We start from the raw sequence: 25,780 nt of genomic DNA on the forward strand, positions 1-25,780 counted from the left end.
TTTTTGTTTTTGTTTTATTTATTTTTTCCCATCCCGCAGATCAGGCTGCAGCTGTGGGATACTGCGGGTCAGGAACGGTTCCGTAGCCTCATTCCCAGTTACATCCGTGATTCTGCTGCAGCTGTAGTAGTTTACGATATCACAAGTAGGTATATTGCAACGGGTTGACCTTTCTTATTTTTCTTGCTTGTTTGACTGATTTTGTTGTTAGGTACGATTGCAATTATGGGACACAGCAGGTCAAGAGCGGTTCAGGAGCTTGATTCCTAGCTACATTCGTGACTCCACTGTGGCAGTTGTTGTTTATGATATTACAAGTGAGTGGGGGGAATTATGCATTTCTCATCTTCTTTCAACCTTTAGCTAAGCTGCATGCATGTTCTTGTCTTGTGCTTGTTTTCCTTACTGGCATGTAAAAATAAGTTATATCGTAGCAAACCTTATCACAGACTAGCCAGCTCAGAAATATTTGCCTGGATGTTTGTTATCGATATGCTCTATTTCTACTGTGCCAGGTTTTTCATCCCAGAAATTTTCTTTCAGGTCCAATTATGAATCCTCTTCAAGGCTTTCTTAATATCCTAAGCCATACCATAATTATAGTTGGAAGAATATCTTCTTTTCATTTAATTTGATCTCACATTTCTCCATAACAAAGTACAGTAATCTGCATTTTAAGCCTCTTGCCAAGTTTTTCAAATTCTCCAAGGCTTCTGTTGAGGCTATTAAAAGCTTCCGCTAGCCAGCTTTTCTCTGCTTTCCCCTTCCAGCCATTCCCTCTCTATAGAGGAAGACAGAGAAAACATGATGTACAGCTTCCTATTAATCATTTTTATTTGAGTCATATCTGGATTCTGTGACTGACTGTTACTTTGTTGCTAACAAAGTAAACTTTCATTTCTTTCCTCGAAAAATCTAAAATTGGAGATAAAAGAAGTAGTGATTTGTCTTTTTCTTTTCCCCAAAGACTGAATAATGCCTTTGGCCTTTTAAGTGACTCTCAAATTTCCGTGGAGCATTGGTGACTGACAGGAAAGTGCTCTCTGATTGAAATTCTTTGTAAATTGGTTTATAACATACATTAGGCAACATTAAACATCATTACATATAGTGGTTTATAATTTATAAGAAATGATATGTGTATGTATCTTGGACTTCTTTAAAAAATCTTAAAAACTGTTGATTTGACTTAATACTATTACCATACATATTTGCATATCTGCTCAATCAGAGGTCATATCTAGTAAACAGTAATTGCAGTGGCAAAATTAGAAGTTAGATGATTGCATTCAGGGACTCTTTGATAGATGCTATATGCAGTCTTTCTTCTCGCAGCTTTACTTCGGGTTGCTACTTGTTTTTTAAAAAATGTATGTTTGTTATTGTGCATTGGCAAGTTTTGTAGCTTTAAAATGTTTGTGCTTACTTTAACCAAGGCAAATGAAACCTGGTGTATTATTCTTTAAAAACTCCAGAAATTTGGTTAAAATATTAGTAAATTGTTTCTTTTAGCTGCTGTAAAAAGTGTTGAAGTACTCAGAATCCCATGCTAGAAAAGATGTATTTTGTTACAGGTGATTCTTATGCGTTAAGCTAATAAACTTCAGGTTAAAGTGATCACAAACTGAGTAAGCAATGCAAACAGAGTGGTGTTGAAAGCTAAGGCTTTCTGGATGTGTTGGGACTTACTTGGCTGACATACTTTTGGAAATGCTTTCTTTGTCGTGTTTGGTATGTGTAAGTGATCAAAAAAGCATCGTGGCAATGTGACACCATATTATCTGCCATAGCTGTCCTTATATTTTAAAAAGTTTTGTTTTTGTTTTTTGTTTTTTTCAATTGCATAGTGCGTTGCACTCATTTGGTCATGTCCAAAAAAATTTAAACTGCTCTAAACGGAAACTTGAGGATTTTATTCTTGTGATTTGTTTAGACCACTGACAGTTGTAGTCAGATAAAATGGAGTTATGTTGCAGGCACATTAAAAGTGAGCTCCTAATGTGCCAGACCCCTTCCAGCATCTAGGTCTTTTTGGTGGGGTGTGTCCATCACTTGGGGGAGACATTTTCAGTAACACTGATCTCTCTATCCACCCTCCTATACCAGATGTTAACTCATTCCAGCAAACCACAAAATGGATTGATGATGTCAGAACAGAAAGAGGAAGTGATGTTATCATCATGCTAGTAGGAAATAAAACAGATCTTGCTGACAAGAGGTATGGAGTGATTTTGTGTGTGAAATGTTTGGTTTCTGTGTTAAGCAGTCTTGTTATTTTTGTTCTGTGAAAGATTTTTTCGAAAAGGAGTCATGTTTGATCCTTAAATTTATATCCCCCCTTTCTTTAGTGTGGGAACCTGAAATATAATTGTAAACATTAAACCCAGTCCTTAAGAGGAAATAAGTTTTATTTTGTATAAGCCCATGTGTAAATAACTCTTGTGCAAGATTGTTTACACATGAAGCCAGTAAATATTTTGTATTTTTTAGGTCTCATAAGCATTAGCTGTGTTTTGTTAAACAGCAAACCATTTTAGAAAACACATCTAATCTTTAAAAATTGTTTATGATGATTAAATGCACACTCTTTTCTTAGTAGTCTTCTTGTAAACATTCATTGTAATTCAGTGGTGTAGAGTTTGGTTTTTTTTTTTTTTGGGGGGGGGGGGGTTAATTGTATGGTTGAGCCAGACTGTGTAGATGAGCTGAATAGCTTGATTGTGATACCTTAGTCAAATGAGCAAAGCCTATTCAGGTCACAGGATGCAAAATGTGTTAACATTCACTGTAGAACCCATGGCTTGAATATCTGCTTTCAGCTTTCTTAACCAATCTACTGCATATTGTTTCTGTTTTAAATGGTCTTGACCATACTACTTAATAATAAGAGCTTTTGCTATTTTATTATTTGCTCATTCATGACTTTGGACATTAAAATTCATATAATGAACTTGTGGTATTAATTAAAATATTGCAAAGAAATCCAGTGTTCAAATGTTTGTGGAGGTGTTAAGCCCATTTCTGCCCATGGAACCACAGTTAGAATTGTTAGTAAAGTTGCAAAAGAATCTTTCTTAATTTAAAAATAAATTCAAAGTATGATTTCATCTTTTCTTTATGAAAATTTGTTTGGACATGAATTGCTGTGATATAAATTTTCACTCTTTTATTTATCTTCAATTTGAGAATTTGAAAAATTATATTGGTATATTCACTCCAGTAGAGTGCATAGGTACCTTTATTTTTAAATAGAAAAGTTGTATATCTGAATTACTTCCCTTTATAGCTAAAGTTATCTAAGGAGGATGCCTATAAGCATCTGTTCTTTTATTGCTTAATATTTCAATTTAGTGCACAAATGCTAGAAACTTATCTAAGTTATATTTACAGTAATTTTTCTTTAAGGTAATATGTATTGGTTGCTTTGGAATTACTGTCTTTCTCAGCAATTTTTCCAGACTGTCACCTCTAAGCTATTCATATTTAAAAGATTAGAGCTTGTTCATTTTACTAAAATAATTTTCAAATGAGTAAAAGATTTAGATGCTTTTTAAAAAAAATATTAAAAGAAAATCATTCGGTAATAGGTGGTCTTTTATAAGCATGACATAAAATCCTGAAACCATAAAGGGAAAGATTAATAAGTTTGTATATATAAATATAAAGAGCATATTCACCTATTCAATTGGCCAGGATTCATAAGATTGATAATATACAGTATTGTCAAAAGTTTGGATAAACAAGAGCTCTCATACACTGAAAATGTAACTATATACAATTTTGGGGGAAAACAGTTTGACAGTATCAGAAGTTTTAATTTTTGCTTTCTTGTGTTTTGCTTTTTTGATGGCTGGCTGGTACAGGGATTGAACCCCAGACCTCGGAGTTATTAGCACCATGCTTTAACCAAGTGAGCTAACTGGCCAGCCCCCTGTATCAGAATTTAAAATACTTATTGACTCAAATCCACCTCCAGTATCCCACAGATATGCTCACAGGAATGTGAAAAGATGACCATACTGGAATGTTTCTTACAACATTATTTGTAATACTAAAAAATTAAAATCAGTCTCAGTGTCCCTCACTAGCAGATTAGATATATAAATAGTATTTTATAAACAAAATACTTTGTAGCCACTGAAAAGAATGAGAAGAATTTATTGATGTGAGACCAAATGTCTAATGCATGAAGCTTAGAAAAGCACTTGATCAGTGTCTATAGCATGCTATCCTGACATTCTAAAACCAGGAAGGATTTCTGCCTGTAATCTCTCACGTGTAGGGTTTACAGGCTAGTGTTATACGTATAACTTTTAAGTCTTAAAAGAAAATTGTCAAAAAAAATGATAAAGACATTTAACTTTGAATTTTTTTGTTTTTATTAAAATATCCTTTTCTGATTATAAAAGTGCTCAATTTAAAAGATCAATCAATAATAAAATTCTTTCTATTAAAAAAAGATGGCAGAAATATATTTATTTGCTTAAAACAAATTCGGATATGAATACATGAAATGTAACTGTGGTTATCTTTGGGAAGGGAGTGGGATTATGGAAGATTTTGTCAATCCACAATTGGGACCATTGCTATAGCTAACCTTCAGCCATTTTATTAGGATGACTTATGGTTACCCAAGTGAAATACTCAGGATTCTTAAACCAGGAAGGATTTCTGCCTGGAATCTTTCACATGTAGGGTTTGCAGACTAGTAATCTTTCATTCGATAAGTATTGGAGGCTGGCCAGTTAGCTCAGTTGGTTAGAGTATGGTATTATAACACTAAGGTCAAGGGTTTGGATCCCATAACAGCCACCAAAAAAAAAAAAAAAGTTATTTATTGAGTTTCACTTATGTTCCAGATGCTGCTGTTCTGTCATAGAGTAGTAAACAAAAAAAGACAGGTCTTAAAAGAGCTTTTATTTCAGAGAGTGACCCAGACAGTAAGTCAATAAAATTTATAGTATGTTAGATAGTGATACATGCTAAGAGGAGAACATAAATAAAGCAGGGAAAGGGGATATGAAATGGCAAGGGTGGGTTTGAAATTTTAGATGGTTGGCAATGGAAGACCTCATTGAGAAGGTAACTAGTGACTTTTGAGTAAAAATGCTAAGGAAGTAAGAGAGTTAACTAGGTATTGGGAAAGTTAACTAAGTAACTATCTTGAGGGGGAAGAGGTTCTAGGCAAAGGGCTCAGAAAATGCAAAATCCCTGAGTCAGGCATACACTTAACTTATTCGAGGAACAGCAAGGAGGCCTATATAGCTGGGTAGAGAATGATAGTGTGGAGTATGCATAAAGCAAATGTACTTCACAGGGCCTGGTTTTCCTGAACCTTGCAGTTTCAAATATTGGCCTTGCAAAGGACAGGAAATTTTCCCCAGGCTATAGTCTCTGTTGTAAGGTAAAGAATTGTAACACAGCAAGATTGCTGGCTCAAAGTCAGGTTACTGATTGATATGTAAAGATATTGGGAAATTGCCGTAAGAAGAGAATGCTTGCTAAGGTCAAGCTTATGTTGGTGGATCAACTTACTTCTTAAAAATTGCATTACTGAATGTCACCTTTGCTTGTCTTACTGAATGTTACCAGCTTCTATTGTTAAACTTGTTAAACTGCACTTAGCAAAAACTCCACCTATGTTCTCCTGTAATTTCCTGGTCTGGAGAATAAATGCAGGAAGAGAACCGCAATTTGTGGTTAACTTCCCAAATGGAAGGAATGCCTCTATCTTGAGGGTTCTAAGAGATTAACCCTTTTCGGGGCTTCTCACTGCTCAGAAGAGGTGAGCTTTGAGTAATCTTTGGCAGCTCCGTCACCCAGGAGGAAAGGGGTGACAAATCTGTGGGAGGCAAAGCAACATGATAGAGTAGCAGGCAATGAAGTCAGAAAAAGATAATGAGGGCCAGATCATGTAGGGCAAAGTAAGGACTTTTTCTAAATGAGATTAGAGGGTTTAAATAGAAGAATAACTTTTCATGGATCATGGTTTGCTCTACTGAAAATAAAGGGCTAAGGGTAGAAGTAAGGAGACCAGTGAGGAGTCTAATGCAGTCCATAATCCAAGCAAGAAATGATGATAACTTGGACCAGGGCTGGTGTAGCCTATATGGTGATAAGTGGTTAAATTCAGATATATTTTGAAGATAGAGCTGTCAGGATATACTCATGCAGTGGATGGAATACATATTGTTGGGTGGAATGTAGGGTCTGAGAGAAGGAACTGTTGAGGATGATACCTAAATTTTTAGCCTAAGTAACTGTCATTAACTGAGGTGAGAGAGACTGCCTAAAGGACTGATTTGGGAGAGAATATCATGACTTTAGTTTGGTCATGTTAAGTTTAGAATTGCTATTAGATATCTAAGTGAAGATGTCAGGCAGTTGGATATATTAAAGTAACGGTTCAGGCCAGATATATATGTTTGAGAGTCAGCATATAGATGGTATTTAAAACCGTGAGACTGCATGAGATCACCAAGGGAGTGATTGTGGGTAGAGAAGAGATCTAAGGAGTACATTTTAGGGCATCCAATATTTAAAACAAGGTTTCTCAACCTTGGCGCTATTGACATTTTGGGCCAGATAACTTTTCTAGTGGGGGACTGTCCTGTGCATTGTAGGATATTTAGCAGCATCCCTGGCTTCTGACAAGTACTAACAGTAACACACACACAACACCAGGTTATGACAACTAAAGCTTTCTCCCAAAATTTCCCGAACCACTGATTTAGAAGTTAAGGAAATGAGGAGAAACTGTCAAAATAAACCAGAAGGAGAAATTGGCCACAAAAGTAGGATGAAAACCAGTTAGAGTGTTCTGGAGGCCAAGTGTAATAAATGTTTCAAGAAGTAGACAGTGTTTAATTGCACCAAATGCTCTTCGAGGTCAGATAAAATGAAGACTGAGAACTAACCATTGGATTTAGAAGTTTGGAGATTATTAGTGACATTGACAAGTACTTACACTGTAGTAGTGGGGTTGAAAATCTGATCGTAGTAGAGTCAAGATAGAATGCCCCCTCCCCTCTGAAGTTATAAAATGACATTATTTGTAATAGCAAAAAAACCCACTAGGCATAGCTATAACATATACTACTCAAAACTCACGCAAGGATAACTATAAAACATTAAGGGCTCAGTATAAATTTGAACATATTGAAAGACATATTATGTTCTTTGATAGGGAAACAATATAAAGATGTTAGTTTTCCCTAAGTTCATTTCTGATTTAACAAATCCCAGTAACCAAATGCTACCAGTTGTTATTTGTTCCTAGAGCTAGACTAATTTGAATCAAGAATAGCCATTAAAACCCTGAAAACAAAGAGCTCTGATGAACTCCTGGCCCTTTCAGATAAGACATATTATAAAGCCTCTGATTAAAACAGTATGATCTTGGTGCATGAATAGTATACAGAAAAATACAACAGAGTAGAAAATCTAGAAATAGACCTGATTGTATATGGAAATTAAGTATAAAGATGGCACTTGAAAGCAATGGAGAAAATGAACTTTGTAATAAACTGATTGGGATAATTGATTAACTGTACAGAAAAAGATAAAATTGGTTCAAGTCCTTATACCACACTAGGACAATTCCAGAGGGATCAGAGATGTAAACATAAAAACAAAATAAGTACTAACTGAATTCTGGTACTTAATAAGATAGTTTTTAACTATCTGAAAAGAAGCTCAGTCTTGTGCTTACTGAAATACAAATAAAAACTACACTGAGAAACATTTTTGCCTCTCAGATTGTCAGAATTCTAAGTTTGCTGAAATCTTCTGCTAGCAAGGCTGAAGGAGAAACAGGTACTGTGATAAACTGTTGGGGCAGTGCAGAATAATATAACCCCTGTGGGGGAGAGAGGGTGAATTTTGGCAATATCTAACACATGTTTATCCTTTGATGTGAAAATCCCATTTCTAGGAATCTCTCCAAGATGCATTGGTAAGAATACAAAAAGACATATACAAGACTACTTGCTGTAGCATTATTTGTAATATGTAATATCTAAAGACTTTAAGCAACCCAAATGCCCACAAAAGGGAAGTGATTTGACAAACACATACATCCTTGTAAATGAGTACTAGGCAGGTGTAAAAAGGAATGAGAAATATGTATATTACTATGGAGTGAATCTCCAGGGTATATTTCTACGTGAAAAAAAGTGAGGTGAAGTAGTATGTAACATATGCTACAGTTTATTTAAGAAAGGGAGATACAGATGTATGTACATATTATTAAAAACAAAATGAAAAGACAAATTATAAGTTTAAAGAAAATGTTTATCTATGGGGAGAGGGAGAAATTGAGGTGGAGTGACAGAGATAGAAACTTGTTTTGTAGATTTGACTTTGGGATTGTGTATTATAATTTTTAAAAAATTAAATAAAATAAAAAGCTGTTGCTAAAAATGAAAGTGAAACTATTTAAAGTAACCTAAAAATAGTACACTGACTATACATCCATAGAGATCTCCTGGGATAAAAAGAACTGCAAAAAATCTTAATTGTTTTTTGTAAACATGTTGATGATATTGTTGAGTATTGTTATTTCAAAACTGCTGTGTGTATTCTGCATAAAATAAATGAATAATTTGTTTGATTATATGTCTTTGGGAACTGCGATTTTGGGCATGGGAGAAACATACAGATCATTAAAGTTAAATAAAAACTTGTAGAACTGAATGTAAGTAGTAAAGTGTCAGTATGAATTCATGATTTTTTTAAGCATGAAAATACTTAATATTTTCTAGCTTAATCTACTAAAAAGACCCAAACTAGGATCAGTGAGCCTAGACTATATCTAAATACCATTTCTCTCTAATGGAACCAAGACTTCTTGAAGAAATGACAAATTTGGAGCCTGGGCTAGAAAATGTAAAATATAAGTCTGGAATATTTTGTCACACCATAAATCAAGAAAGTTATTAAAAACTTATTGGGGTCTGTCAAAGAAAGCTCTACTGGTCAAAGTTACGAAAATTTGAGAATCAGTAATTACAAAATATGTTTAAATCCATGAGTCATAATGATATTATACTTATGGGGAAAACACATTGGTGACCCTTGGAAGATACCAGAGACTGACTTGAACTTTATTCTCCCTTTCCCTTCCTCCCTTCTTTATTTTCCTGTGTGAGTACCTCAGATAACCAAGTAGTTGAGAAAATTTCTCTTTAAAGAAGTATTTCATTTGCAATAAGTGACATTTTGGGATAAGTGACAGAACCCAAATAAAATCTATAGATTCAATGATAATATATTTATGTTAATATCCGAATTTTAATAATTGTACTGTGGTACAATGACCTCGTTTTTAGGAAATTCACACTGTGGAAATATTTAGGGCCTGAAGGTCTACAGATTGACCGTTTATTTTCATACTGTTAAGATGTGTTTTTAAGAATTTATGTATACACATATACAGAGAGAACAAAAGGATAAAACAAGCAAATGTAGTAAAATGTTAGCAGTTGGAGTGTTATGTAAGAGAATGTCCTTGTTTTTAGAGAGTGGAAAATTTCTAGAATATCTAGTAGATGAGAAAGGAATGGGATCTAGTATGTAGGAGTAAGGACAATTCCTTTGTAGTAATGGGATTAAATGCAGAATATAAGGGCACACATGCAGGTAGATCAGTAGATAGATGTGATGGAATCTTGTGGAAATTCTCTTCCATTGCTCAATTATCTGTGTGATAGGAAGCAGGGTTTGTCAGCTGATAGTTTAGATCTGTTTAATTAGAACATTTGCATATATGTTGTACACATGTGTACCAGCTAGGCACTAGGAATGCCAAGATAAATGAGATAATCTTGTACTTGAAGAGCTCATAATTTGAAACGCACTGCTTATTATAATGTATCACAAAATGTCCTTTAAAAGAAATGTTAAAGTATTATTATTTTGTATTAAGAGGCTTTACCATACATGTTTTTCACTTACTTGTTCCACTTATAGAAACCTATAAAATCCAACCCAAGGAAATAACCCATAGTGGACAAAATATTAAACACAAAGATATTTACAGTAACATTTTATATAGTAGTGTAAAATTTGAAAACAACTTCCATTTTGTAGAGATGGTTATCTAAATTATAGTAGCAAATCAACAGATTGTCATACATAAAAATTATTTTACACAAAGTTTTGAATCACAAGACTAAATGTTTATGATCTAATATTAAGGGAAAGAAGCAGGCTATTAAGTTTTTAGGAGTAAAAAAATTACCGGATGAGCTCAGCCAAGTAAAAGCAAATCAGTTAAAAATGTCTTTTAAGAAAATTGTTTAGTTAAGTATAACATACACACAGAACAACACAAAAAAATAAGTGTTGTAGATTAAAAAATTTCAAACTAATCTTGCCTGTATAATCAGCATCTATATTAAGAATAGTTATTTTCAGAATTTTGTTTATAATCTTTACAATTTAACTTTCAAAGATGAAAATTATTCATTTATTAATAATTCATTTGTTTATCTTTTTTATTTTTCTACAGGCAAGTGTCAATTGAAGAGGGAGAGAGGAAAGCCAAAGAGCTGAATGTTATGTTTATTGAAACTAGTGCAAAAGCAGGATATAATGTAAAGCAGGTAAGTAGGTTGAAGCCAAATTGAAAAACATAGCATGAAATAATTGTATGAGTGTTGTGTGAGTATTCTGTTTTCTAGTGTAAGGTTTTTTTTCCAATTAGCAACACCAGGCCTCATAGAGTAGCAACATGTTTGAACAGTGAAAAAATGTAAATGTGGTATATTAGTCTGTTTCTGTTGTTTATAACAAAATACCTGGAACTTGGTAATTTATAAGAAAATGAAATTTACTGCAGTTTCAGAGGCTGGGAAGTCCAAAGTCCAGGCAGGGAACACATCTGGTGAGGGTCTTCTTTGGTGGTAGCTTCACAGCAATGCAGGGGTGTCATGTGATAGAAAATAGCAGAGCAGAGACAGAGAGACTCTCACATGCTGTCCTTTTAAAGCCCTCAGAACCATGCCAATGAACTAGGGCATGGCCTTCACCTTTCCAAGGCCCCACCTTACAATCATAATAGGATCCCCATTCTCTCAAGACTGTCACAGTGGGGACCAGATTTCTAGTACCTGGAACTTTAGGGGACACAATTTAAGCTTCATTGAGTTTGGGAGGGACACTTAATCCACAGCATTCTGCCCCTAGCCCCCCCAAACTCATGTCCTTTTCACATACAAATACATTCATTTAGTCCCCAAAGTCTTGTTTCAACTCAAAAGTCCAAAGGTCACAGTCCCATCTGTGAAATCAAAACGAGTTATCTACTTCCAAGATAAAATGGTGGAACAAGCATAGGGTACATATTCCCATTCAAAAAGAGGGAAATAGGGCAAAAGAAAGGTGTAAAAGGTCCTAAACAAGTCCAAAACCTAGTTGGACAGGCATTAAATATCAAAGCTGATGAATCACATACCTTGATTTTGTGTTCGATGTCCTCTGCATGTTGGTGTGGGGTTGGGTCCCCAAGTCCTCAGGCAGCTCTACTCCCATGGCTTTCCTGGTCTGAAGCCGTGCTTCAGCTCACGCAGGCTGGCATTGCATGCTGGTAGATTCACAGTTATAGGGTCTTCATGGTCGTCTTGCTCCCACAGCTCAACCAGGCATGGCCTTGGTAAGATTTTTCTGCTGCAACTCCAGCCCCCCATTTCCTCTCTGCATCGCTGTAGTGAAGACTCTATGCTCTGACTCCGCCTCTGGGACAGATCTCTTCCTGGGACCCCAGGCTTTTCCATACATCCTTTGAAATTGAGGTGGAGGCTTCTAAGCCTTCACATCTCTGGCATTTTGTGAGCCTGCAGACCTCATACCACATGGACACTGCCAAGGCTTCTGGTTTGTATTTTCAAAAGCTGCAGGTCCAGGCACACTTGGAGCCAATTTATTCACAGCTAGAGCAGCCAAAGCAGCTAAGGTCCTTGTATGGGGAACAGTATCCTGAAGTGGCCCTGGGCAGCAAGCCCATGGAGGGCACCTCGGGCCTGTTCCAAGACCATTCTGTCTGCCTAGGCCTTTGGACTTATAATGGAAGACACAACCTCCAAGGTCTCTGAAATGCCTTCAAGGTCTTTTCTTCCTTCTCATAGTCCCTATCTTATATACTCATCTCCTTAGTAAAGGGTCCCTGGATACACCCTTGCTTTTGTGGCCAGGCTGAATGTTTTCCAATTTTTTGTTCTCTGCTTTTGAATTATAAATTCTGGCTTTACCTCATGCCTTTTCTGCCATAACTCAGCATAGGCTGTTGTAAGTAGCCATGCAGCTTTCTTAATGCTTTGCTGCTTAGAAATTTCTTCTGCCAAATACCCTGGTTCAGTTCCACATTCTATAAACCTTTTGGGCATGGACAGAATGCAGCCAAGTTCCTTGCTAGTTCATAGCAAGGGTGATCTTTGCCCCAGTTTCCAGTAAGTCCTTTCTCATTTACATCTGAGATCTCCTCAGTATGGCCTTTGCTATCTGTATTTCTATCAGCATTCTGCTCACCATCATTTTACCAGTCTTTAAGAAATTCCAAACTTCCCCTGGTTTTCTTGTCTTCTAAACTCTCACCAGCAGCTAGGCTTTTTCTAGCCTGCTCCTTCAAATTCTTGCAGCTTCTCCTCAACACCCAGTTCCAAAGCTGCTTCCATATTTTCAGATATTTGTTATAAGCAACACCCTACTTCCCTGGTACCAATTTTGTGTATTAGTCTGTTTCTGTTGCTTATAACATAAATACCTAGAACTGGGTAGTTTATAAGAAAATGAAATTTATTGTTTATGGTTTCAGAAGCTGGGAAGTCCAAAATCCAGGGAACACATCTGGTGAGGATCTTCTTTGGTGGTGGCTTCACAGCAATGCAGGGGTCTCACATGGCAGAAAATAGCATCGCAGAGAGATAGAGACTCTCATGTGCTGTTCTTTTAAAGCCCTCAGAACCACACCCATGTACTAGGGCATGGCCCTTTCAGTCCAGTCACATCTCCAAGGCCCCATTTTTCAATCCTCACAATAGGATTCCCCACTTTTTCAATAGTGTCACAGTGGGGGCCAGATTTTCAATACCTGGAACTTTAGAGGACACAATTAAGATTCATTGAGTTTGGGGGTGGTGGGCATTCAACCCACAGCATGTGGCATTGTTTTTAGAAAAAGAGAAAAGACTTGTCAAACTTTTCAGGTTATACACAGAACAGCTATTTCGTTACAATTGCAAGATTTATGGTTGCAAATTTGTATACTTAATATTTTCATTACATTCCTACCGCATTGTTTTAAAGGTAAATTTTCCTTATTTCAGAGTTTGACGGCAAGACTGTGATAAGTTAAACCAAGTATTTGCAAGTATTTGTTGTCAGTAACGGTGTTTTGCTTGTCGTTGTGAAAGTACATCCTTTTTACTTTCTCCTTAATATACTGCTGGTATTTGAACAGTCTTTATAACAAGTGTTTTGTGGGGAAAGAGGGCAGAAAAATATCAGGAGATCTTGCATTATCAGACTGTTTTCTGCAAGATGCATCAGCCAAAAACTCACCTGATTAATTCTTCAGGGCTACATATACAGTGTACTGGTCCCAGATTTCTAGGATTTATAGACCAATAATTATTTTTAAATTGAAGGTGACCAGCATAGGGTTAAAGTAAAATCCTTTATACTTTATAGCTCACTTGGTTAGAGTGCGGTGTTAGTAACAACAAGGTGAAGGGTTCAGATCCCTGTACCAGCCAGTCACCAAAAAAAATAAAATCTTTTAAATAAATAGAGCTTTATGAAAAGTTCTTTATATTTTTTCATTTTGTCACCTTATTTCCCATCCATTCTTGCCTTGAACCATTATGTAAGTAGTACTGAGGTGTCACTAATTCCCTCCTCATAACTTATTTCATGGTTCCCTATCTTTGCTCATGCTATTGTTGCTTTTGCTTAGAATACTATTTTTTCTTTTCTTACTAATTCCTATTCCTCCTTTTAAAGTTTCAGATTAGATGTCAGCTCTTCAGCAACATTTTCTGTGACGTTTCCCTCACTACCTTCTGGCTATGATAAATGACTCTCTTCAGTGTTTTCACAGACTCCCAACCACTGTGAAACCAGTGTCATTGCTTACTGCAGTATATTGAAAATGTCTCTCTCTCTGATCAAAATTATTTATTCCCAGAACTTAGCAATGTGTATGGAATGTAGTAAGTTGATAAGTAACTAAACCTATAGGAACCACAGATGATTATATAATTTGAGTAACAAGTTACTACAGTATTATCATAAGCCACTGTTACAGGACAGCACAGTGGGTAATTCATCTGGCTTTCTCTATTAGAGACAATTTGATAAGGGTGTGAGCTAGTTGCTTATATGTTCTGTTATAGAGTATCTTTTTCTGGGTTAATGTCTGAGAAAGCATTGCTGTGGCCCCCTAGTCCTGACACTAAGCAGTCTCATAGATTTGGAAGCCCTAGAATCATCAGATAGCGTATAGTGAGCACTACTGTTGGCTAGTATCTTCATGGTGCTTAATTGCTTTCAAGTTTAAATAACTCCTTGGATGTTGAGAAAACACAGTATGTCATTCATTTACTATTTTATAAGCACACAATTTTTTTTTTTTTTTTTTTTTGTCTTTTTCGTGACCAGCACTCAGCCAGTGAGCGCACTGGCCATTCCTATATGGGATCTGAACCCGCGGTGGGAGAGTCGCCGCGCTCCCAGCGCAGCACTCTACCAAGTGCGCCACGGGCTCGGCCCAGCACACAATTTTTTAACTGCTTTATTGAAGTATAATCATACCATAAAATTCACTTGTTTTAAATGTACAGTTCAGTTATTTTTAGTAAATGTAGTGAAACCATTACTACAATCCAATTTTAAAACATTTTTTATCACAAAGCGCATAACTTTTTCCAAAATCCTGACCTGTACACACAGATATAGCTAACAACTTATGAGAGATTTTTTTTACAGTACAATCTTGTCCTGAATTCAAAAACCATTTGCTACTGAACATCTGATTTTGCTGAAGTTCATAATTCTATTGAGATTTGATTTTATTATCTTTTAAATATAAATATAACCAAACTTACTATTTTTAATTTTTGTAACAGAGCTACCATTTAATTTTTTTGTAGGTTCCTTAATTCACAAAAACTATCATAGCCATCCCTCAGTATCCACAGGGGATTGGTTCCAGAAACCCCTCAGGTACCAAATTCTGTGGATGTTGAAGTCCCTTTTATAAAATGGTGTAGTATTTGCATATAACATCCACACATCCTCCTACATACTTTAAATCATCTCTAAGTTACTCATAATACCTACTACAGTTGTAAATTCTTTGTAAATAGTTGTACTGTATTTTTTATTGGTATTATTTTTTGCCGCATTGCTAATTTTTATTGGGTTCCCCTTCTTCCCAAATATTTTTGATTCAGGATGTGGGAATTCATTTGGAGGGCCAATTGTGCTCATTTTTTCATTTTATAGGGAGTACCACAGTATATTAGTTAGGATTTTCAGTATTTAGAGACCATATTTTTTCAGATCATATAATTCAGTCAAGGAAGAAAAATCCTGGAATCCACAAATGAGGGGAAGAAACCAAAAACTAATTAAAATCTTATGTTAATAAGCACATTTAAATAATAGGTTAAAATCGTCTCTGTTCAACTGGCAGTAATTAGTCATGCAGAATATATTTTTGTCGTGTTGGAAAATGACTTGCTGATTTGAAGTATTAGCTAAGAAATACATATTTTTTAAGGATTGTCTGTTGAATTTTTTTATTAAAATGTTTTTTATAAAGAGCTTCAGTACTAATCAAGTAGATATCGTTTAAAAAACATAATTATTTAAATAACTGGAAATGAGGTGTTAGTTGCATTACAAATCATCCCAATATTTAAAAAATTATAGCCTTTGATATCACTTGATATGTTAGGTGTATAGATAAATTCAGATTTTTTCTAAGTGAAATCTGTATCAAATCTACAAATTAATTCCTGATTCTGGACAATGTACCTCATAATGGTTGGAGTTCAGTGCTTCTATTCCAAATCTGATATTTACCATGGCACTGGAAATTTTGGTAATGGGAAAAAAATGACAAAAGTTTTCTATACAGATATTTCTGTAGCCATATAGTTAACTGTTGAGGCTAGGAATGTATTTTTCCTTCACTCTATTATCTTAGGGAGAGAGTAGAATATCTAATATCCAAACCTAAGTAAGAAAGGACAGAGGTTTTAGAATGGCAAATTGTCCCTAAGAAGAGGATTGGGGAATTGTTTAATGGATCTAAACTTTTACGTGAAAAGTAGTTGCCTGGAAGTTTATTTAAAATACAGGTTTCGGGGTAGGGTAGTGTCCTAATATCTACATTTTTAACAAGAATTCCAGGGGATTTCTCATGCACATTATACTTTCAAAAAAAGACTGGTATAAAGCATAGGGATAGATCAGCAATTGTGTCTGTTCTGTTCAGTTTGATAGTTGTTTGAACAAGCATTATTTCCCTAACCCCTGCTGGATACAGAAGACAAGCTTCCTAAACTCAAACTGCTCAGTCTTTTGTAAGAACCAAGTTTTACACAAGAAATTAAATAATTATGATGTAGCCAAATGCCAAAATATGTCTCTTGGTGATGAAATCTTTCAGCTTTCACTTAGCCAGAAAGGCCATTTGAAAGATAATTTTGAAGATTGCTTTTTATTGGTTATTAGATTTTTTCTTTTTCAGATTTTTTTCCCCCCAGTATTTTAAAGATGCCACTCCACATCTATTGGCTTTCGTTGTTTCTAATGAGAAGTGAACTCTCATGTGTATATGTAATGAGTAATTTTAAAGTATTTGTTGGCCCTATTTTCTTCTTTTTTCTCCTTCTAGAATTCCAGTGGCATATCTCTTAAACAGCTTGACATTGTCCCACTGATCACTGAGGCTTTGGTTATTGTTTTTGATCTTTTTTTTCAGATTGGATAACACTAATCTGTCTTAAAGTTCACTGATCCTTTTTCTGCCATGTCCATATTGCTATTAAGTCCATCCAGTGAATTTATCTTTCAGATATTGTACTTAAGTCTTAGATTATTCATTTTCTATTTTGTTTCTATTTCTCTGTTGAAATTCTCCATCTGTTCAATCATTATGATCATTGTTACCTTCAAGTTCTTGAATATATTTATAGTAGTTGCTTTGAAATTCTTGTCTGCTGATTCCAACGTCTGGGTAATCTCAGAGTCTGTTTCTATTAACTACTTGCTTTTTTCTCTTAACTCTTGGTTAGATTTTCCTGTTTCTTCACATGCCTAGTAATTTTGAGCTGTATGTTTGGCATTGTTATATATGTATGGATTCTGGTTTCTGTCATTTTTCTCTGCAAAGTACTGGTTTTTATTATGGAAGGTTGTTATATTGGTGGCTATTCATTTAGAACTTGTAGAGCCTTAATATGTTTGTTTACTGGGATTGGTAGCCTGAGATATTTATCATGCTTTTCTGTCTTGGTGGGATTCAAACTCCAAACTGTTTGTGGGGCTGGCAGTAGCTGAAATTTCTGCTCAGTTCTTTCAGTCTTCTAGCTGTTGCTTTCTGATGGGCTCTTTGCAGTCTGTCCTACATATGTACCATTAAAGAATCAGCCAAAGATTTGCAGGAAGTTTATATGTAGATTTTAGGCTTCTTCCTCTGTGTCTATCTCCTTTTTGTTATTTCCTTCCTCAATCTAGCCATTCTGGTTTCAAGCCTATAAAAACTCTAGGTTTCTGCTTGAGTTCTAGCCACCCCATATTGCGCAGGCTAGGAAGTGCTCTCAGGGGAAAAGCTGTATAAACATGGATCTCACCCAGTGTATTAGGGTTTTCCAGAGAGACAGAACCAAAAGAATATATATAATATATACACACATACAGTCAGCCATCTGCATCTGCAGGTTCTGCATCAACAGATTCAACCAACCACAGATTGAAAATAAAAAACATTAAAAAACAACAGTATAACAACAACAACAAAAAATGCAGTGTGACAACTATTTACATAGCATTTACATTTGTATTATGTATTATAAGTAATCTAGAGATCATTTAAAGTATACTGGAAGATGTGCATAGGTTATATGCAAATACTGTACCATCTTATGTAAGAGACTTAAGCATTCAAGGATTTTGGTGTCTGCAGGGGTTCCTGGAACCAATCCCCCAGGGATACCAAGGGAGGACTGTAGATAGATAGATAAGTAGATGAAAGGGGATTTATTAGGGGAACTGGCTCACATGATTATGGAGACTGAAGTCCGATGGTTGCAAGCTGGAGACCCTGGAATGTGAGTAGTGGGGCTCAGTCCAAGTCTGAAATCCTCAAAACCCAAGCACTGGATGGTGTGATTCTCAGTCTTTTAACCTCAGACTGAGGATGCAGGGAGCCTCTGGTGTAAGTCCTGGAGTCCAGAGGCTGGAGAGCCTGGAGTTCTAATGTCCAAGGGCAGGAAAAGAAGAGTGTCCCAGCTCCAGGAAAGAGAGGAAGTCGCCTTGACTTTGCCATCTCTGTTCTATCTGGCTCCCCAGCGAATTAGATGGTGCCTGTTCACATTGAGGGTAGATCTTCCCCAGTCAGTCCACCAACTCACATGCCAGTCTCCTCTGAAAGCACCCTCACAGCTACACCCAGAAGTAATGCTTTACCAGCTCTCTAGATATTCCTTAATCCATTCAAATTGACACGTAAAATTAACCATCACACTTTTAGTTGAATTCCCTCCAGTTTGTATCTGCTTTTGGTTGCTCTGGAGAGTCTTCAAATTGTTGTTTTTTATATCCTATCCAGAGTTAATCATTGCTATCTGCAAGTGTTAATCCTGTACAAGCTACTCTGCCATTACCAAAACTGGAATCTATACTGAACTTAGAGGGGTAAAAATTAAAATATCTGATCAAGGAAATAAAACCGATTGTGATAAAATAATCTCTGGCCCCTTTTCAGTTTTTGCTATAGGTCAGTCACAATTCAGGAGTGGTGCTGATATTCAGAAATCTACCAGGTGAATTTCACAGTCCAGTCACTGTCTTAGAAAACATTGGGAATCAGTCTTCACTGTTAAATAAGCATTGCGTGTGTTTATTCAGCCATGTATGTTTGCAAACAAAGATGCTTTTAATCTTTCTGCATTGTACTCATTTCATTTGACAAAATCATGCCTTTTCACTAGACTGTACACAGAAGTCTTTCTATATATAGAGTAGGTGTATATCAGTATTGAAAGTATCCTTTAGTTGTACTTTCCATGAGATGTTTTCTAGCATTCTGCTAATCTGCTAATTGGACTCCTTCTCCCCATTCTCTCAATTACTAGGTTATAATGCACATGATGTAATAAAACTTAAAAATGGGCTTTCTCTGTTCCTGCTCTTTTTTTTTTTTAAACCACTCTGGGAGAGATTTCATTAATGAATCATTTAATGTCTGACTGTGGTTCAAGTGATTGGACCTCAGTACTCAAGAACCTTGGCTTAAAATAAAACAATTTATTCTACCCAATACTACTACTTTTTTAAATTTAAAAATGTAAGCTGGCTGGTTAGCTTAGTTGTTTAGATTGTGGTGCTGATAACAACAAGGTCTGGAATTCAGTCCCTGTACTAGCCAGTCACCAAAAAAAAAAAAAAAAAAAAAGTCTGGCCAGTTAGTTCAGTTGGTTGGAGCATGGTACTGATAAAAATGCTTAGCTCCTTCTGCTCTTTCTTCTGATTTAAGCACTTGACCCTGAAACCCTATTTCTTATAGAATATTGTTGTAGTTTTTAAAATGAAAACTATGAGGACTAGAACTAGAATAAATGGTAATATTTAACATGATCATTTGTATTATGTAGGATATTTGAGTAATGTTTTTCATTCCATCCAATATTTCATAAATAAAGCCTAAAAAAAGTACTTTTACCCCTTATTTTTCTAACTCTTTTTTTAAAATGCAGAATTATTGCTTGCTTTTTGGAAGTAGTATGGTTTTGAAATTGCTGAAGAAATGGTAATAAGGTGATTATTTTAGCCTTCACCTGACTTTTCATCTGATAATTAGTACATTCTTTTAGTGAAGTAATAGGTATATAGGTTTCACCTTTAACGTTATATTCTCTAATTTTACAGTACTGAAAAATGGAAAAAGAACAGGAACACTCGTTGACCTTTAGCTTCTAAAACTATCAGTATTTGTCAGAAGAAAAAGATTTGTTTGAAAGCGAGGAGAGGACTTTTGTGAGAAATAGTGGTAGCTGGTGGGCATCAGCTCAAACAGGTCCATGAAAGCTTGTGAACATGTTCAAAGTGGAATGCTATTGTATAAATACATAAAAGGAAAAATACTGGCTGAAAAAGCATATATATCTTAAGCATTAGTAGTGATCTTGTCTTTTCCATACCACTATATCTCCCCTGTCTACTACAGTTCTTGGCTCATGGCCAGTGTTAATCTTGGACTGTATCATGTACCTTATTCCACAGATGTCAAGTACAGTATGCAAGATCACTGTAGTTACTTTGGAAAATATAAAGTTATGTAATATATGTTTCTTGATTTCAAGAAACTTATGACATAGTTGGGAAGAAGAGTCACATTCTCATGAAGACTGTGTATAGTAAAGGATGGGTAATACATGATAAATGCCTAACAAATGCTAAAGACAGTAAGATCCACAGTAATTATCAAGAAGCAAAATGAATGCTGACAGAGGTGTATATCAGTGTTCGTTGAAGAAATGAATGAAATCACATACAGTTAGGCAAGGAATGGTTTGTTATAAAATGGCAGAATCTGAGCCAATTAAAGAATATACAATTAACCTTGGACAACACAGGTGTTAGGGGTGCCAATTCCGGTGTATTTGAAAATCCGCTTGTAACTCTACTTCACTGACTTGCGAGCTTCCCCCCAGGATCTCTGTGGAGCTGCACTGCTGGCCCCAAGCCTCCATAATGGCCCAAGTAATGAGGGGGCATCTCATTACTTTTAAGGTAGTAGTTAAGTATTTAACTACTTAAAGCTAATAGCCTACTGTTACGTAGTCTGCTTAAGTATCAAAAATTTTTTTCAGTATATTTATTATATAAGTGGACCGGTGCAGTTCAAACCCCCATTGTTCAAGGGTTTGGTGTATTTGACTTGGATAGGAAATAGACAAGGGATACTCCAAGGAAGAACAGAAATTAACATGTAATACAAGACCATCCAGCACATATAGTATAAATATTATGCCACAGATATTAACTTTACAGTGTTTGTTTACTGCCTTCCTACCAAGTATTTTATATACAATATCTAGGTGGTACTTACAAAAACAAAAAAGGAAATGTCTATTCAAGAGTATTGATGAAGAGGGTGATGATAGGAGGATACTTCAAGAAGTTTGTGAAAAAACAATTACAAGAGAATATGAATCTCTCCATGAACCTTTTGAAGTACCCTCTTATGTTGATGTTTTATAAAAGCTCGTAGGGGACAGCCTCTCTGATATGGTGATATTGGAGCACAGAACTGAAGGAATTGAAGAAGTGAACCATTAATATATATGGTGAAGAGCATCAAGTGCAATGACAAGTTCAAAGGTAATTGGCATGTTTAAGGAATAGTAAGGAGATCCATTAAGGTTAGACTGGCATTAAGGAGAGGGGAAAGTGATATAGGCAATGAGCTCACAGAGATAGTTCTGGGGGACAGAGGTTTAAGACTATGTAAACTGTAATAAGGAATTTGGGTTTTTATTCCCAATGAGATAGGAAGTTGTTGGAAGGTTTTAATCAGAAACTTTTCATGATCTGCCTTATGTTTTTAAAAAGAAATCACCGACTATTCTGTAACAATAGACTGTAGAGGGTAAGCGTGGAAGTGAGACCATTAAGAGCAATTGAAAAAAATGCAGGTAATAAAATAGTAATATCTCATTTAACAAATACTAAACTACCAAAGTTAAAATGGAGATCTAGCAAAAAATCAAAGTCAACAAATAATTTATTGAGCACTCATCATGTGAAAATTACCATGGTATGTAAAACATTCCCTTTCCTTACAAAGTTTACTTTCATAATGGAAGTTTTTCTAATAAGTTGGTCAGTTGATTAGCTTAGTTTGTTGTTTGAAGGATGGAATTTCCTCTTGTTTATAAAATAGTTAACTCTATAAGATAGGAAATAGTGGCAATTTACTTTGAAATCTACTTCCAGATGCACCCCTTTAAATTAAAAGTTTTATCCCTAAAATTATAGCCCAAAATATTGAGCTTGAAGATTTCTGCAGAGAGCCAATTTTCAGCTTGTCATCGTTCCTAGAACTAATTCCTGTAGCTGTCCCTGCAACTTTAACCTTTTCCGCCCCTAGGAATTTCAACAAATGAAATATCACACACCTGGAGGCAGGGTGGAATTGATAACATTTTTGCAGGGAAAGAAAATGTCTGGCAAGGATGCCCCAGAATGCCTTATAGAAAGTGCACCCTCAGTAAATATGTGTGCGAGGATTTTTTATTTGGCAGCTGGCCAGTAAGGATTTTTAAAAATTATTACCTGCTGTACTGGCCCCTTACTTAGTCAACTATGATTCCTAATATAGAAGAAACCTCTGTTAGCGTATCATTGGCATTTAAGAAATACATTTTCCTTTAATGTTTATTTAAAACAATTTAAACCTTTAGGGTTTTCTTTCCTTTCTGTCTTACATATATTTTTATAAAGGTAGAATTTGACTTTTGTAAAGAGTTTTCCTGGCCCATTTTGGGATGTCCTGAGTTGAGTGTAGGTTAGTGACACTGATTCCTTTAATCTTATTGGACTATTTTGGGGAAACACCAAGTTTGTCAAATATATTGGTTAAACTATATGTAAAATTTTTAAGTCATGAAAAAGGATCGAATTTGTATCTGTGTTGTTTGTGTATAATAGTGTTTCACAAAGCAACATTCTTGTACCCAGTATTGTTAGCTATTTCTTCATGTAGCCCTTTCCACAGTGCTTTGCATAGAAAAAGCACTTTCGTTTATACTGGGCAACATAATGTAGTATAAAAAACATGAACTTTAGAATCTCAGCTCTGCCATTTATTTGGTCTATGGCAAAGTCTTTCTTTTTTTTTTTCCTTTGGTAGCTGGCCAGTATAGGGATCAAACCCTGGACCTTGGTGTTATCAGTTCCATGCTCTAACCAACTGGCCAGTCCCAGCAAATACTTTATTAAGTAGCCTTAGATTTCTGTAAAATGAGGTTATTAAATATCTTCCTCACAACTTACTGTGAAGATTAAAAATGAGAAAATATGTAAAGATTCTGACAAAGTATTCAATATTAGCTCTTTTCTTCCATTATTTGATTTGATTGCTTCACACTCTTTTATCATTACAGCATTGGTTTTTAACCCTGGCTGCACATTAGAATCATCAAGAGATCTTTGAATAAAATGCTAATGGCCCAGCCCCACCCTAAGCCAGTTCAATGAGTTTTTGGGGATGGGGCCCAAGCATTGGTATTTTGTTTGTTTTTAAGCTTCCCAGGTAATTTTGATGCACTGTAGTTATTGAGAACCACTGGTCTAGAGAGAAGAGGGGCTTCACACATTATCTTCCAAGAAAGCTTTCCTGAAGTATTTCTTTCTAATTACTTTCAAAGGTAAAAATAAGGATGGGGCATGACCTGTGGGGTCACTTTAACCTATTGTTCTTCTCCGTAATATGTGCCACATATTTTTTAGTTAACAAAGGATCACGTATACAGTAATTGTCCCATAAGATTATAATGGCCATCCCATAATATAGGTATGTAGTAGGTTATACTATCTAAAATTTTGTGTAAGTATACTCTATGATGGTTGCACACTGATGAAATTGCCTAACAGTGCATTTCTCAGAATGTATCCTTGTTGCAACACATGACTGTATTTCTCTGATTAATGTATCTTCCAATTAATCCTCTGGTCTCTTAATTGTTATTACCTCCAGTTGTATTTGTTGGTGTTAATTAAATACTTTTTTATATTTGATTGGAGGTAGTGTTCAGTGACATTTGTTTTCTGTATTAGTCCGTATAACAAAATACCTGAAATTGGTTGATTTATAAAGAAAAACGACATCTATTGCTTACAGTTTCTGAGGTTGGGAAGTCCAAAGTCCATCTGGTGGTGGCGACAGTGACCCAGGGGTCTCACATTGCAAGATGGTGGAAGCAGAGAGAGCAGAGAGTGACAGTCTCCTCCCTTTTCTTTTAAAGCCCTCAGAACCATGCCCCGATCACCATTTTTAATCCATTCACCACTTCATGGCCATATTATCTAATCACCTTTTCAAGGCTCCACATTGCAATTACCATAATAGGATTTCCCACCCTCTTAACAGTCACAGTGGGGGCTGAGTTTCTAATACATAAATTGGGGGACACAATTCAAGATTCAGGGAGTTTTGAGGGAACATAATTTAGTCCACTACATTCCACCCCTGGACTCCCAAAACTCATGTCTTTTCACATGCAAAATACATTCATTTCATCCCCATAGTCTTAACTTGTTTCAACTCAGAAGTCCAAAGCTCAGTGTCCCATCTGTGAAATCAATACAAGTTATCTACTTCCAAAATACAATGGTGGGACAAACATAGGGTACATATTCCAATTCCAAAAGGGAGAAATAGGCCAAAAGAAAAGGGTAACGGGTCCTAAACAAGTCCAAAACCCAGCAGGGCAGGCATTAAATCTCAAGGCTGGTGAATCAGGTACCTTGATTCCATGTTTGACCTCCTCTGCATGCTGGTGTGGGCGTTGGGTCCCCAAGTCCTCTGGCAGCTCCGCTCCTATGGCTTTCCTGGTCTCAGGTGATGCTTTACCAGAGGTGTTGCATGCTGGTAGCTCCACAGATCAGAGGTCTCCATGGTGGTCCTACTCTCATGGCTCCACTAGGCATGGCGCTCGAGGGGTTTCTCTGCTGCAGCTCTGACCCCACATTTCCACTGGGCATTGTTCTAGCGAAGGTTGTCTGCAGTGACCCCACCCCTGCAACAGATCTCTTCCTGAGCCCCCAGACTTTTCCATACTTCCTTTGAAATCTGGGTGGAGGCTCCCAAGCCTTCACAGTTCTAGCATTCTGCGAGCCTGCAGACCTAACACCACGTGGACACCGCCAAGGCTTCCAGCTTGTATTTTCCAAAGCTGCACGTCCAGTCACACCAGGGGCCAAATTAGCCAACGCTGGAGCAGCCAAAGCAGCTGAGGTGCTGGTGTGGGGAGCAGCATTCTGAGGTGGCCTTGGGCAGTGAGCCCATGGAGGGTACTTCAGGCCTGTCTCCATAGACTTTGGGGCCTGATACGGAAGGATTGGCCCCAGAGGCTTCTGCAATGCCTTCAGGGCCTTTTTCCTCTTCTACCGTTGAATTTTTCTTCTGAAAATGCACTCTGCTTCTCTACCACAAGGCCAGGCTGCAAAATTTCCAAGTCTTTACACTCTGCTTTCCTTTTAAATTCTGGCTTTATGTTGTGCTTTTGCTGCCATAACTCAGAGTAGGTTGTTAGAAGTAACCATGCAGCTTCCTTAATGCTTTGCTGCTTAGAAATTTCTTCCGCCAAGTACTCTGGTTCACAATTCCTAAATTCCAAGTTCCACAAAGTCCTAGGGCGTGGACACAATGCAGCCAAGGTCCTTTCCAGGTCACAGCAAGGGTGATCTTTGCCCAAGTTTCAAAAAAACTCCTTCTTATTTCTATCTGAGACCTCCTTAGAAGGATCTTTATAGTCCATATTTCTTTTTT

At 36.3% G+C, this 25,780-nt stretch overlaps 1 protein-coding gene across 5 annotated transcripts in view; it reads left to right on the forward strand.

The window, feature by feature from the left end:
* The window catches only part of RAB6A (RAB6A, member RAS oncogene family), a 105,649-nt gene that overhangs the window by 54,203 nt on the left and 25,666 nt on the right, over positions 1-25,780 (forward strand). For 3 of the 5 annotated variants that reach the window (XM_063092778.1, XM_063092781.1, XM_063092782.1), the window contains exons 4-6: positions 212-317; positions 2,107-2,218; positions 10,511-10,604. In XM_063092778.1, coding sequence (XP_062948848.1) covers positions 212-317; positions 2,107-2,218; positions 10,511-10,604 — 312 coding nt within the window. Of the gene's footprint in view, positions 1-39; positions 146-211; positions 318-2,106; positions 2,219-10,510; positions 10,605-25,780 lie in introns of all 5 variants that reach the window. The other 2 variants (XM_063092780.1, XM_063092783.1) reach the window with 1 other exon arrangement.

This window comes from Cynocephalus volans, chromosome 4 (genome assembly GCF_027409185.1).
Source record: "Cynocephalus volans isolate mCynVol1 chromosome 4, mCynVol1.pri, whole genome shotgun sequence".
Classification (NCBI taxonomy): Eukaryota; Metazoa; Chordata; class Mammalia; order Dermoptera; family Cynocephalidae; genus Cynocephalus; species Cynocephalus volans.